The 15,995-nt window shown below is 34.7% G+C and overlaps 1 protein-coding gene and 1 long non-coding RNA gene across 4 annotated transcripts; one reads left to right on the plus strand and one right to left on the minus strand.

The window, feature by feature from the left end:
* Positions 1-317: 317 nt before the first annotated feature.
* Positions 318-15,494, minus strand: LOC111421051 (Forkhead box protein N4 jumeau). Of its 2 annotated transcripts, none has more exons than XM_023054166.2 (3): positions 15,039-15,494; positions 4,958-6,184; positions 318-1,777 (listed from the first exon to the last, which is right to left on the minus strand). In XM_023054166.2, the coding sequence occupies exons 1-3, from the start codon at positions 15,096-15,098 to the stop codon at positions 1,634-1,636; spliced, it is 1,431 nt and encodes a 476-aa protein (XP_022909934.2). In that variant the 5' UTR covers positions 15,099-15,494; the 3' UTR covers positions 318-1,633. The 2 variants fall into 2 exon arrangements, with proteins under 2 accessions (XP_022909934.2, XP_022909935.2); XM_023054167.2 differs by lacking the exon at positions 15,039-15,494 and adding an exon at positions 8,684-9,769.
* On the plus strand, positions 6,404-7,971 carry LOC139432586 (uncharacterized). 2 transcript variants are annotated; one of them, XR_011642327.1, is made up of 3 exons: positions 6,404-6,872; positions 6,935-7,710; positions 7,776-7,971. It is a non-coding gene; the product is annotated as an uncharacterized lncRNA (long non-coding RNA). The 2 variants fall into 2 exon arrangements; XR_011642326.1 differs by having other exon boundaries at positions 6,404-7,710.
* Positions 15,495-15,995: the final 501 nt, after the last annotated feature.

The following is a 15,995-nucleotide window of genomic DNA, read 5'->3' on the forward strand; positions in this document are numbered from 1 at the left end:
ACGCTTTTCTCAGATCTATATATGCAATATGTATTTCCCTTCCTTTTGGCAGCATCTTCTCAACTAGGTGTCTAAGCATGAATAAATTATCTACGCAAGATCTTCCAGGTAGCTTCTTCTGCAGGTCTAGCACTTCGCTCCTTTTCCTCCTTAATTGCCCTTTCTATCCTAGTTTTCAGAAAAATTAAAAATAATGTGTATCTATTAATTATAAATAATTTGTAACAATGTTATACAGTGGAAAGACCTATAAAAGTAGGTCCATAGCAGAGTAAAGACATACTATCTCTTCCTATAGTTAAAAAAAGAATAAAAAGTATCGAAAAAATCACAACTTTTATTTGAAATACGTTAGTTTTACAAACAAAATTTGTACATTCACTTACAGTACAATGTAAGTTACAAAATTACAAAATATTAATCTAAGCTAATTGTTAAGGGCAATTATTAAACTGTTACAAGTACAATACACATTTCTTTCCTAAAAACTAAATTATTATTTATTCTAAATGTAAAAAATCTGTTGTGCCGAATTAACAAGAAAAAAAAATTAAAAATAAAACAAATAAACGTAAATAATAATTAAAACGAAAACCACTACTTATTGTTAGTTCGAATACATTATTACACGATAAACGGCGAACACAAACGGGTCTCGTTAAATTAGCACAAGAGATTTTTGTGATTTTCTTAGATTAGTACGCACTGTAGACTAAGAAATAAAATAAGAACGAAAAAGCAAATTGTCAGTCCCTTTGTTTAAATTGTTTCGTAAGAAACGACGTTCGCAATTAAAACAACCTCAAGAAGAATGAATATAAAATTTTGGCGTGGTCCCACTATATTTAGATCGAGAAACAAATAAAATGTTAATATAAATCGGAAAAGAAACCTTACATTGAGCAAAGGCACATTACAATAATCTATCCAAATCCGTGTGGTTTTTACGAAACTTCCGATACAAGGAAAAATACTATAAAAACCAAAAAAATAACGAGGATTTTTCCTACTGAAATACTGGTTAGGTGACCGTTAGTTAATATTAACACATACATTGCCACTTAAATCCACATTTTCTTTTACAAATACAAAAAAAGTATTTACAACACATTTGTTACTAACTAACTTTTAATCTTTTAATCATTTTGTTTTCATTTCTTTTTTTCTTTAGTTTAAATAAATATATAAGCTACACAAAACGATCATGCACAGAGTTAAAGTCAACGATATGCACGACCTTAAAGTGAAAATTTACTGTAACGTTGTTTTAATTAGCCTACAAATCTTCGACATTTACACTTTATCAATTATTATATCAAAGGGCAGGAAAATAATATATACATGTCCGTTTATCACCATTTCTACACAGCATTGATAGTTCATCTCTTCATATATATATTTTTTTAAGTAAAATCAATTTTTCCGCTAATAATTTCGCGAATGGAAGAAAATTATTAGAAATACACAAATAAACTAAGAAGTTAATGTTACATTATTAAAGAAAATCCACAACTATATCAAACTGCACTCGAATTTAATCGTTTTTTGGAAAAACCATCAAAATTTTTCGAATAAGTAGTTCAGCCCGTGCAGAAAAAACACTCGTCTTTCAGTCCTTTTTTTTCAGCACTTTTTAGATAACGTACGCCGCCCGTTTTCGTTTTATACTAACCGTCCTACCATATTCAAGCAGTTCTTTTTGCGCTAACGCCATTTGAACGCGTAAATATTCTTCTTCATCTGCTACTTCTACACCTTCATACAATGAATCAGCTACCTAAATAATTAAATAAAAATTAATTAAAAAAATATTTCAAATCGGTATTTATGTCTTAAATGATTTTGGTTTTAATAACAAAGAAATTTATCGACATAGAATATGTTGCAGAACTCGATTCAAATGCGACGAAAACTTTCGATGTGCATTTATGTCTACACTTTCAAGAGTCTTATTTGTGTATTGAAATAACATAAATTTCTTTTTTGCACTTTGAGGATGATATTTAGAAGTATTCTGCTTTACCGGTTTCGATATTTATGCATCATCATCAGGAGAACGTCTTAAATTTAGAAAGATGAACACTTTGGTCGCCTATAATGAGGGAAGGAACTAGAATTAACTAATGAAAAATATGCCTATCTTGCAACGGTTTTCTTTGGTTATAAATTTGCAACACAGTGATATAAAGGATTTAAATTGCATTTTTAACACTGCAGTAGGCAAATGTAATCTAAGAGCTAACTCAGACAGTATTCCTGATAGTTAAGACTCGTTAAGTCTTTTTCATCACTAGTAGCTTCATGATCTACATAGGAGATCCTTTCAATTTTGTTTGTATCATCTCTAGTGTTATGCAAATTTGTGGATAAACCATTAATGACATCCAGCAAGAGTTATTTCAGCAGTAAATTCGTTTTGCAACACCAAAAGGAGACACCATAGATGAGCGAGTCCAAAAAGTAAGTAATACATTATGGAACTATGTAGAAAAACAAGATATGAGTAAGGTTAACGACAGCGGCATCGAAAAGGACATGACAATGATGCACAGAAATTGGGAAGCTGGTTGCATGGAATGTGCAGATGCTGTGAATGAAAGAAATGGCACTTGAATTTAAGGAATTGGAAGATGATATTGAAGGCATAACAGAAACTATAAACTATTGAAAGGAAACGTAGAGGTGACCAATTTGTAGTATTTAAGACCAGAGAATAAAGACAACAATGCAAACGCAAGAGCACATACAGAAACAGAAATAAATCATATGATCAAAATGTATAACTTGAGAGATATAGAAACAATAGAAGAATTCGAGCGGAAATGGATAGGAATGTGGAGATTAACAAAATTTATATGGGATGTGAAAACATAGAGGATAACATAGGGAATGCTTAAAATATGTGATATTGAGTATGGCAGATGTGTGTGGAATAAATTGGAAGAATGATAATAGAAAGTATAAATGGAGGCCCGAAGAAATAAAAAAGCATGTGATGATAAAAGAAGGAGGTATGGAGGAGCTATGATTCCTAACTAATCATAAAATAATATGGTATGAAGGAAAGTTACAACAATTACAAAAGAGAAAGGAAGAAGGTAAAGGAAACGACAACTGCTGCTAAAAATGAACAATAAAAAACATTTGGAGAGAAAATAGAAGAGTTGCGCAGAAAACCAGAAACTGTTCTATCGAATATTGAAATCCTTAAAAACAGAAAAGAGACAAAATAATCTAATCACGAAGTATTGTATTAATATGAAAGTATTGGAGAAAATGATAGAGAAAAAGCTTGAGAGATGAAGTAACCATGTGAATGACCATGTATTTACCAAATGTGTTTATCCAGATTTAATTTTGTTTCGGAATCCATTTTAAGGGGTGGATTTGGAATATGAACAAAACCAACTTCTTAAGGGTACCAACAAACATTATAAAAGGAATTCGTTGCGAGGCATAATTCGCAGCTTAAAAACGAGCAACCATACTCACTATGACTCCAGTCAATTCCGAAGTCAACACCTCTTTTTCTTTTCTTGTATGTTTTTTCTGTTTCCACGTTTCTGGAAAATTAATTATTAAATAAATATAAGTAAATAAAAGCCGAATTTGTAAATTATGTAGAATTCTTTATCAAAAAAAACGAAGAGAACCTCTAGACAATCATGCTTTTCATCTTTCCATAAAGACATTGGATTTGGCTGTCAAAAATGAAATCATTTTACTAATTTCCGTTACTGTGCAGCCATCGCTTGCAACATTTTGTGTACATTTATGGTCCCGTAACAGCTTACCATAAATTATAATGCTGGTAAAGGCCTGAATACCCAACACAATGCAACCTCAATCTTATCCAGACTGCATTGGCACCACGAAACTTCAAATTCAATTATTATTGTGGATCAACACTTGTGCAAGTCAATGGCAAGAATCAAACAACTTTGAAAGAACTATACAGCACTGTATAGTCTAGAAATCTAGAAATCCAAAATGTCCCTCCACATTACACCAGAAATAATAAAAGCGTGATATTTCGAAGATGCCCAAAATAAACGAGCAGCAGCAACCTAAATAAAGTACAAGATAAGCCCTCTTCGAACTAAGATATTGACTTTTACCTCATATATGTATATGAAACTGAAGCCTCACCTTGAACTGTACCAAATCAGTTCCATTGAAATCAGATTTTGCTTAATAGTAAATGATTTTATAAAAATTTAAAAATCTCTTTTTCACCAGAACACAATTAACAAAAATTTTGAGATAGCAAGAAGTTGACACAAAGCACAGCTCAAAAAATTATGGACTTGTGGGATTGAGATACACCAGAAGCAACGAAGTTATTCAAAAACTTACCAGAGAACCTCAAGAGCAATTCAGGACTCAACAAGTCATTGTAAGCTTATCGTAACGATGCATAAAACGAGTGTTTGAGGATCTGGAACTCACTAGAGACGCGCATATCAAAAATCAGACATATTTCACCAGATTTGGTTTCATAATTTGAAGCAATCCAATCAGAAAAGATGGTTCAATTGAAGCTATGCTCCAATCTTTTGTCGGTAAGCAGTTATGAATATCTCCATTCCATGAATCCCCGATAGCGTTCAAATTTTTTTTCTAATCAGGTAGGGTAGAGCGTTTTTATAGATAAAAGGTTCGTGTTGAAGTTATCAACATTAAATGAGTGGTGAAATAATGCAATGGCACTAATAACAAAATTCAAGCCTGGTTAAAGAGTGAATACTTGTTTCCACTCTAAGAAGTACCTTATCATAAAACTGAATCTGATCTTGAGAACGACAAAGAAGTTGTTAAAGATCAAACGGCCTTAATTAAAAAAAATTTTTTTTTAATTCAATGATAAATTTCTGTCGATGAATTACTTAGTTATCAAATAACAAATTTATCTTTGTATGTTATTATTTGTTTATCACTATTTATATTTATACTTTACCTCAACATCATAATCTTCACCCATATCTTCTTCTTCAACAATTTCCTCCTTAGTACTAACAACATCGACGACATCTTCGATAGTTTGTTCCATTTCAGCTTCAGAATCGGATCCTTCCTCACTTTCAGCGCTACCGCAAGAATCCCCGAAGTTATCGGCTTCATCATATGTACAGGAAAATTTTAAGTCCCCCCTTTCTAAAGCTTCTAAATTATCCGGATAAATCATAGCCTTTCTGATCGCTGATGGGTCTTTTCTCGACCACTTTTGTACTTCTTCGTCCATTTTACTAATTTTCGTAGGATTCATAGCCCATAAACAGCCTTTTCTTTGTGAGCCGTTTATCGTGGGTTTTTCGATTTTTTCGAAACATTTATTCAATGAGAGATTATGTCGTACGGAGTTTTTCCAACCCGTCGGCGCAGTCTTGAAATACGGAAAATGTTTGCACATAAAATTGTATATTTCAGATACTGGTAAACTTCCCGTTCGACTATTTTTTAATGCCATAGCTATTAAACAACTATAACTATAAGCAGGTTTCGGGTACGAACGTAATTCGTCATCGTAAACACGATGATTGTTGTTATTATTTTGTTTTCTTTGATGAGTTATTGTTCTTACATTAGTTATGTGATTGATATGAGTTACCGTAACCGGTGGTGACATTTGTCTTTGTATAGTATTTTTAAAAGTTAATAACGGTTTTGTGACCGTTTTAATAATCGGTATGGATTTGATCACCGGCTTCTTCTCCTCAATGTCGTTCAAATTTTTCATTAAATCTTTCTTTACAGTAAATCGACTATTTGTAATTGGCGAAGCCGTTGATTCTACAGGTTTCATGGAAGCCAATTTAATATTCGCCGGCGAAAATGTTAAATGACTCTCTTTCGGCTGCGGGCTCGGCGATCGAATACTTTGCGAGAGTGAAATGATTGGCATTACAGCGTTCGGATTTACCATTGGCAGATCGGTGTCCGCTCCAGTTCCGATGCCGATACTTGACGTCGAATGGTTCGAATTATTACAAAACCATCGAATATCGCTATGATCATCCAATTCTAAGGGGGGCAAATCGGAGAAATTGAATCCGGAAAGATCATTATGGCCGCCTACTAACGAGTCTATTTCAGTTTTTATATCAATGTCTAACATTTCTTGCAAGGAAAGTGAATCGGTCATACTGAAGTACATGTCCATTGCTGCGGACATTTTCTCAACATCCTATAAAGAAAATAATATTAATTCAAAAATACATATATTATTATTTTTAACAACTTGTACTTAAAATTTTAATATAATTTCAGAGTGGGTCTAATAATTATTTTAAGTATTAAATGTCAGAGAGTTTAATCGAGTTCTACCTATACATTATTTTAATAGTTTAAAATAATTACACAGTCATTAAAAACAATTTTTATTATAATCAGGTTTGGTTGTCAAGACTGACAAATATTTTGACATTTATGTCTGCGTTGGCAAAATTCAGTGAATTTAAGTTTATTTGATACAGTTATACATCATGGACTATTAGAAACAGAAAATCAGCAACATCATTGCTGAAATTATCAGCCTCATTCTTCTTCAGCAGGTTACAAAGACAATACAAAGAAATCAGCAACGTCGATTAGGAGCATATTTTGTTGAGCTCGGAGTTTTTGAGCAAAATAATTTTTGCAGATGAGTGAATGCTTGATCCTTGCATGATAGAGATTTAACGTAGACTCCCTACAGACATAATAGATCTAAATCAGAAGTTTTATTGCAGACTTCAGACTTGATACAATTTTAATAAACATTGTATTAAAATTTTATAAAATCTTGGTGACTCGCAATGCATAAAATTGCGAGATGTAAATCAAGCGTAGTATCGGCAGCGTGATGGTTTGAAGATTATCGTCGGAGTCAAAAGGTCAGTATTTAGCGAGGGAAGTAAGTCTGAATTATTAGAAGCATGATAAAAACTTTATGCAGAGATGATGTAAAGTTTCTACGAAGTTGTCTCGATGTAGATTTGATGGAGCCTTTATGCAGAGTTGTCTCGATATAGGCATGATAGAGGTTGATGCTGATTTAATAAGGACTGCAGGAAAGTTTCCTTAAATCTAGAAGAAATCTTGATGCATTGCTATATGTAGATTTGATGCATACCTGTTAGAGACATAATGCAATCTTGATGAAGACGTTTTACTGTACAGACTTGACTTGATACTAACAGTGAGAGATAAATGCAAAGATAATGTAGGCTTTATACGGAGCTGTTTCAATGCGGACTTGTTCCAGGCAAGATAGATATTTAAAGTAGACTCGCTGCCGGCTCAATGAATCTAAATCAGAAGTTTTATTGCAATCCTTGATGTTGTTTTAACAACGACTTAATGCATTGCTTGATGTGGATTTGATGAAGACCTGATAGAGATATGATACATTCTTGATGGAGACTTTTTCTATAATAATATCATAGTAGAAATTTAGAGTAGAGTCGATGTACACTCAATGGATCTAATTCAGAAGTTTTGTTGCAGACTTCAAAGACTTGATGCTGATTTAATACAGGCTACATGGAAATTTCATAAAATCTTGGAAGTCTTGTTACATTATTAGATGTAAGTTTGATGCAGACCTGATAGGGATGGATATGATGGAGTCTTTTTACTATATAGATTTGACTTGATAGAATCACAGTGAGGACTTGATGCAGAAATAATGTAGACCTTATACGGAGCTGTTTAAATGGGGACTTGATTCAGGTATGATAGAGATTTGGTAGGGTCATTGTAGGCTTTATGTATCTATATCAGAAACTTTATTGCAGACTTCAAAGACTTGATGCTGATTTAACAAGGACTGCATGGAGATTTTCCTATATCGTCAAGAAATCTTAATGGATTGTTTGATGGAGGACATAATGCAATCTTGATGGAGACTTTTTACTGTACAGACTTGTATTTTAATGCAATATTAAGAGCCCAAGTAGAAATTTAGTATTATTTCGACTTTATTTATTCAAATTATTTGTTTTCTTTCTATTTGGAAAAGATTCAGAATCTTATCTTTATTGGCAGGTACATTTGTAATTCTGTTGTACTACACATCGTTTGAACATTGAAAATTGGATTCCAATTCCAAACCCACTCAACCTAACTGGTACAAATAGATTTCTTAGGTAACCTTAAATAAGTATCCAAGACCACAAGCGACATCGTCAACATTTAGGGCTGACAATATAAATGTGTGCCTGGTTAAGGCTTCGTTGCAATATGTGTAGATCAGTTTTGATGACTTGATATGTTGTCCAGTAAATAACTCTTGGTAGGTATCGTGTAGATAATAAGTGTTAGCTTGATAAGGTAATAAAATGCGGCAGGTGACCTTTGCTTAATCAAACTAAATCGTATAGTTCCTGTTTGCATGATTCGCCGAGGTTTCTTGCGATCGAAGTGCAGCAATATGAACTAATAAGGTTAAGTTGATGCAGTATTAATTTCAGCGCCACGCGCGGAAGGAACCTCGACTAAATTTAGTTGATTTCAAATTCTCTCTTTTTAATAATAATATATTGTGGGTGTTAATAAATACTCACATTTACGTTATTTCTTTTAACATTTATTAACATAATACACTGTTGGAAATAATTGACGAGCACACCTTGTATAATCTGAACGCCTGTGTCCAGCACAATGAAATTTGGTATGGAAGTAGTACCAAAGTAGTGTAACTTACCCTCACATGGAGAGTGCCGCAACTTTGCTGGGAGGGGATGCATTAATGGCGAGAGTATTCCCCGTGAGCGGCGCGTACCATCGCTACACGACGTGGCATGGCGTCGATAAGTCGCTGTATTGTAGCGAGAGGGATGGCCAACCATGCCGCCTTAACTCGTCTCCATAGCTCCTCAACGTTAGCCGGGGGAACCCGATAACGTTGAAGTCTCCGACCAATCATGCTCCAAATACGTTCGATCGGATTCAGATCCGGAGAACGAGCTGGCCATGGAAGCATTTGTATACGGTGCTCTTCCACAAATGTCTGTACAACACGCACGATGTGCGGTCGGGTGTCGTCGTGCATGTATAGCAGACGTGGGCGGCGCCGCCGAACGTAGGGAAGCACAACGGGCCGTAGCACCTCATCTACGTATCGTTGCCCCGTCATCGTCTGCTGTACACGCAGCAGACGTGTACGTCCACCATGTGTAATCGCACCCCATACCATAATGCCCGGTTGGCGGTGGGTAGGGCGTTCTTGCACGCGCTGCTCGAGTAGACGCTCACCACGTCTCCGACGAACCAAAATTCGCGTGTCTTCATTGTTCAATTCGAATCTTGTTTCGCCGGAAAACAAAATGTCCCTCCACTCGGCAACCCACTCATGCCTAGCGTCGACCCACTCGTGACGTATGCGGCGGTGCTCGGGTGTCAGTGGAATCCGCTGTACCGCACGACGCGCGCGCAGTCCACTGTCCATCAAACGCCGCCGTATAGTTCGCGTAGTGAGTGCGCCTTCCCTTCCCGCTGGCCAAACAGCTCCAAGTTGGCTTGAGGAGGCCGTACACGACGCTAAAGAGTTGAGGACAAGGGCGCGATCCTCGCATGCTGTAGTCGCGCGAGGCCGTCCCGGCCTCGGCTGAAGGCGCGTACGTCCTAGCTCAGACCATTCTCGCCATGCCCGTTGCACTGCCGATAATGACCTCTCGAGGCGACGTGCAATTTCACGGAACGACACACCCTCATTGTGCATACGCACAACAGATTCTCGCTCAAACTCGCTTAAATAACGCGATCGCCCTTCCATTGCGAACAGAGTACGACAACAAACTGACACCACACTAAAAACACCTAAAAACGACCGATATCTCCCACCCACTTCGGTCTCCATATCGACGGAATGTTCCACTTAGAGGGGGGGAGGGGATCAGTCAACAATGCCGCGACAGAAAAACTCGAAACTCGCTGTATAAACAGGTCTACAGTAAACTTTATGCTCCGCAATTATGGATTTATCTTCACGCGTTTAGAATATACAGGGTGTACTCGTGAATTATTTCCAACAGTGTAACTTGAAAACGAAAAACGCTAGGTACCAATAACTTTAATGAAAGTCAACATATTTTTTAAACGTCCAATTAAAAGGTGTAATAGAAACTATAGGATTCCATTTAAAATAACGAAGTTATGGTGTACTTTTGGTAGACCGGAAGTGGCGGCCATCTTGCAAATATTTTAGATCGAAAGTTCCGAATGAATAACCCATGCTACAAAAATTTCAAAACTATACGACTAATGGAACCTAAAAATGTTCGAACGAACTAGTTACGCGAGACACCTGTAATAAATGCTGTGGGTGTCTAAATGCTATATACCGGTGTCCCATTAAGGGTACAGAGCAGCCTAGAGGTTTGGAAAAAAATCCTTATAGCCAAAGTGACCAAGAGATATAGCTGGAAATTATTTTGAACTTCGTAATCCGACCGCTAAGGGGCATAACTGCCATAGAGAAACATAAAATTCCGAGAGAGAGGGCGATGCTAATGCATTTTCTTATTTATACTGGCATATGGTTATATTTATAGTTATCTGCAGCGATTACATATTTTTGTGATTTTTGAAAAAAAGTTAAATGGAACGGTACTATTTACTTCACAGACCTTTAGTCACCATAAAATTTGCTAAATATCAGTGAAAACCGCTAATAAAAAAATGTAATTATCACAAGGAAAGATATTTTTCTCTTGAAGTGTTTTTATTCAACCAACTCTATGAATTTCTAAATCACATTGGTGCGCAATCCGATCCTACATAATCTGGGAATCCCGAAAACAATTCTCCAGAAGATACCTCAAGAGAATAATATGTATTTAGGCCTTAACAGATACTGATCATGATAACAGACTGAACTATTATCATTGGCTGTTAAATATGATTCGGGCAAAAGTCTTATCACAAATTCTATACCAGACGCATGAAGCATCTTTCAATAATGCAGGTGGTCTAATAATATGCAAGTTATTGATTCGAGCAAAACCCACATTGCTTCCACCCCTCCCTATCTATGGGGTAGCTAAAAGACCTGATTTTTCAAGAAAAACCAAAACCCAGGGAAAATATGACAAAATACGAAATGCCACTAGAAACGTGCGTTGTGTGACTTAAGCAGTGTTTTTTTTTTCTGTCAAAAGTAGATTAAATAAATACATCGTGATTGATTGAAGGCATTTCGAACATTAGTGAGGTAGTTTTGGCTAAAATTTGAGTCATTCAAAGTGTTTTGGTTTATTTTGCTTTATTGTCATTATTGATGTTTCATTGATCCGTTGGCCTTTTAACACGCCTCAAAAGTAGTTTTGAACCAGTTCTAAGCTTGGATAAAGTGTGAAGGAATAACATTTTTGTGCTCTCTTATTTGTTTGCTAAGGTAACTTGATCCGATTAAGATATACGAATCTTTGACATTTTCTTCTATAATTCAAGAATGGATGGAATATCGAAATGCGGTTTTCACTAAAATAGTATCGTTCCAATAACTTTTTTTCAAAAATTTCTAAAATATGTAATCGCTGCAGATAACGCCCTCTAGCTTATTTGTTTTAAATTAAACGGTCTTACTGAAAATATCTTTCAAAAGAGCTTAAAATGCTCTTTCAAACAAGACTAAAAATATTCAAATCGGTTGAATGGTCTACGAGATATTGAAATGTAAACATTTGAAAACGCATTGGCCTCCCCCTCCCTTATTATAACAGACATGAAAAATGTCGGAAAACAAAAGTGATACGGTATTATCCAAGCTATCAAATGATGTTGTCAAAGTTGTACCTCATCATATAACTTTCTAATTGTAAGATAGCGAGAATTTGATGTTTCTTTATTGCAGTTACGCTTAGTGGTCAGATTACGAACTTCAAAATAATTTCCAGATATTTCTCTTGTCCACATTGCCGATTAGGATTTTTTTCCCAAACCTCTAGGCCTTAATGTGTTAAAATTTCCTAACTTTGATGGCCTGTATCTTTGCAATTTTACTAATGTTTTTTATAGGAATTGTCATCATTTTTACTCTAATACATGTAGTTACATTTGTTCCCCGAGTCACCGAAACATCCTGTATACAGGCTAGGCACCGTTCCGATTCCACACTTGTTGAAATATGTGGAATAGTTTTCAAACATTCAAAAGCGAATTGAAGATTTTTATCCATACTACCGCCATTATTGAATATATCAATTTCCTGGATCAATGTATTGAATAGTACTTTCTTAGTTAACTGGACAGGTGGTTTTGAGGTTTTTGTTTAGGCATTTTCAAACATATTTTGTTCTTTTATCTCATTTATCATAAATTGTAATGCTATATCCGCTTTTTCTAGTGCAATACACCGCTAAAATAAGGCTTTTACAGTCAGATTTGCCGGTTCCAATATGGTTACTAACGCTTTAATAAGTTCGTACTGTGAATCTACAAGAAAGGGCTCTTTTATGTCAACCATTGCTTTACGTGCGCATTTTTTTAATAATATGAACCGCTCCAACATAACAAACAGTGTACTCCTAGTCTGACAATTTAAAATTAATTTAATTTCTTTTTCGTGGTCTTTTTTATGTCATTTTGTAATATCGAATGCGTGCTTGCAGTGTCAACCGATAGATCGAGTCTTATTCTTCAAAAAATAGTAAATTAGTGACATAAACATAACCCCGAAAATCCCGAAATTATAATCGATTTCCCGGGATAATTTTCAAGATTTAAATATGTACGGAATTCTGGGATTTGCGGAATTGAAATCCCGGGATTGCAACCCCTAATACAGGCCCTGTACTGGGTGTCCCGTTTAAAGGTAAGGAGCGGTTGTATCTCGACAAGAGTAACAACATTTCCAAGTGTAGATTTAGCTAAATCTATTTTTAATTTGTTTTAGTTGATTTAATAAAAGAATTTAAAAACAATAAATTATAAATCAACAAAAAAACGATAACACTAACAGGAATAATAAAAAAAAGTACATAAAATAACAAGACAAGTAATAAAAAATACTAAAGGAAATGTTCAAAAAACTTGGTTTCCTTTTTTTTCGTGTTAGTATTGAAATCGGAACCCAACATTTTTGCATTTAACAGGTAAACAGTGATTTTTATCAATATTATCTAAGAGTGATAAAAATTGCTAAACTAAATCGACTATTAGAAACTGCAAAAATAAATGTAGGGTTATGATGCAAACAAATTTTAGGAACAGCCTGTATAGCATTGTTCCCGCGGACCGATCCAACTCAAAATTACCTAACGATTTTACGTGACATTGATTTATACTGTATCAAATTTTAGCGCTGTACTATAAATAATGTTTAAAATATTTAGAAAAATGTGTTAAAATTTCCTAACTTTGATGGCCTGTATCTTAGAAATTTGAGAACTTTTACTAAATTTTTTTTACATGAATCGTCATCATTTTCACTCCAGTATATGTGGTTAAACTTGTTCCCCAAGTCACCGAAATACCATGTACAGCATTTTTATTTTTTAGTAATAATGTTTATTGTTGGTAAGAATCAGTAATTAGTAATAACGATGTTTTGTTTGTCTATTGCTGCCTCCACATGTAAATAAATAAATTAATTTAAATATTTTTGGTAGAATAACATGATTGACTAAACTAGTGTCCTAGTTTAGCTTGGTATGTTTATTACTAATTTATTATATTTCATTAATTCAATTAAATACAAAGTGCATATAGCAAAAGAAGTAGCGTTACATCATCAATCAAAAAAAAATCTTACTCTACTCAGTAGAGTTTGCAAGAACCCCACTTCTAAAAACGACTAATAGTACATTGACAGAAGAGGGAGAGCGATCGCTGTCCCCCTTTCTCCACCGCATCTCTTCGACACCATCATCCCGCCCAAACCTAATGAATCCCCCCTTTCTCTCTCCTACACCCGGTTTACAAAACTGGCATCTGTTCGAGCTGCGCCGGCAAAGTACAGCACTATCCAAACGTTTCGCCTCTCACTACTTACTACGTATACGTACTGCCGGGCCGGTTTGATTTTGCATTTTGCCGTAAGTTTCGCTACATAACGATCGCCCCCCCGCAACAACATTAACCAGGTCTAAGCTAATAGTAGTACGACTTTATAATTATATACAGTTACGCATTTAATGACTTGAAACTATCGTTGATACGATTTAAATGGTTATTAGTTAATGGTTACGTCGTTTCAGGTTTTAATAGCCCAGGTAGAATTCGACTGGTTTTTATTATGCTAAAATGTAACCCCCTAGACTCTAACCTTTCTTTATTTTCTTCGAAGAATACAATTGAATTTTGATTTTGTATTTTAGGGTGTTGACTTAAACGGTTTAACACGTTTGTAACTTAAAAAAAAACTGGATTTGATGTATTTTTAGGTAAAAATAACCGGTATAACTCGATTTTGTTTCTAAATAATAAGCTTTGAAAATCCCCTAACTTTAAAAGACGTTCACAAAATACCACTTGATTCGTATTTTTTAAATAAACAACCTGTTTTATTTACAAGTTATATAGAGTAAGCTCTCATTATTTAAAACACCTGCCGTGTTCTTTTATTAACTCGATACTCGTTTCCAAGTACGTATCAATGTTTACTTCCAAGTGACCTTGAGGGAGTAGAGAATATTTCCCGCCTTGTCAAAAACACCGAGTGTATTTTCGAGTTGAATTAAGTTATCAACAAACATAACCTTTCAACGTCAAATTATTTTAGTGATGTTGATAAAAGATGTCGTTAAAAAGAATTTGTTTAAAACAATTGAATTTCGATTAAAATTTTGTCGAAGAACTTTTTTTAAAATTAATTTAGTATTTAAAGAATAATTAATAATTATAATTTAACGATTAATAAAAATAAAATCAAAAATAATTAATGTTTAAGTATACTTAAAGATGTTTTTAATACAAAAGAGCGGGATCGGGCACATTATGGACGAGTCCATTATGAGCGGAACACGTTCTCCTCGGTTAAAAAATAAATACTTGGTTTTAACGTGTTTATAACAGAAAACGAGGTGTTGGCGATTGTGTGCGTTATATTTAGTACTTACCAATCGTTGTTCTTGAGTTGTATTACGTTGTCCGGATGAATTTTCATCAAATTCAATCATAAAAATTAATTTCTCACTGACAGCACAGTACACCCGACCGATGTATACAAAACTTGAAGGTCCACCACAAAGGACAGAGAGGGATTTCAAATCGCGCGCTCTCGATTGGTTGCCTAGAGTCACGAGTGTTTCCCGCCGTTACACGATTGGTCGTTTAAAAACATGGAGTTAACCGTGACCAGCGATCGATTCGCTGCACATGGCACGGTCGACTAAAAACGATATTTCGCGCGCAATTTTCTACCACAAAAAAACCTTTTTCGTTCGTGATAACACAGCGAAATTTTTTTTCGAAAAAATCACGATGTTTTAACGTAATTTTTAGACGCGATTACGTGGTTTGAACGTTCGAAATGGACGAGTATTTCTTTCGAGTATTTTGCCGGGAACTCAACGGACAACAACTGTCATGGCGACCGTTGGGATTTAAAAAAAACTGACATTTAAATTCATTAGGCGGTAAATTTAAATTGGGACGTAAAAAACGGCTATTAAAAATTTATAATAAAAATGGGCGTAAAAAAAATTATGTGATGGAAATTACCTCGAAAAAGTTGTTAATTTTTACTCCATCGAAAAAATCGATATTGTCGGGACAAGTCCATTGCAAGTACCAAGAGGGGAGGTCGCTTTAATTAATTGAGCCAGTTTAACAAAACATGTTTTTAAGCCATTGTTCTAAGACTTTTTTATAACATTTAACTCCGTCATCATTTTAATTCTTAATGTTTATCTTATTGATATTGAAACATTAATATTTACATTTATCTATGAGAAATGTAAATATTTATTTATTTTTTTTTCTTATTTCTGGTTATGCAATATGAGATACATGCTACATTCCTTTTGGTTGAAATTTAACGATAGATACATGTACAGTTGCTCACAAAATTGAGT

Source organism: Onthophagus taurus, chromosome 1 (assembly GCF_036711975.1).
Source record: "Onthophagus taurus isolate NC chromosome 1, IU_Otau_3.0, whole genome shotgun sequence".
Taxonomy (NCBI): Eukaryota; Metazoa; Arthropoda; class Insecta; order Coleoptera; family Scarabaeidae; genus Onthophagus; species Onthophagus taurus.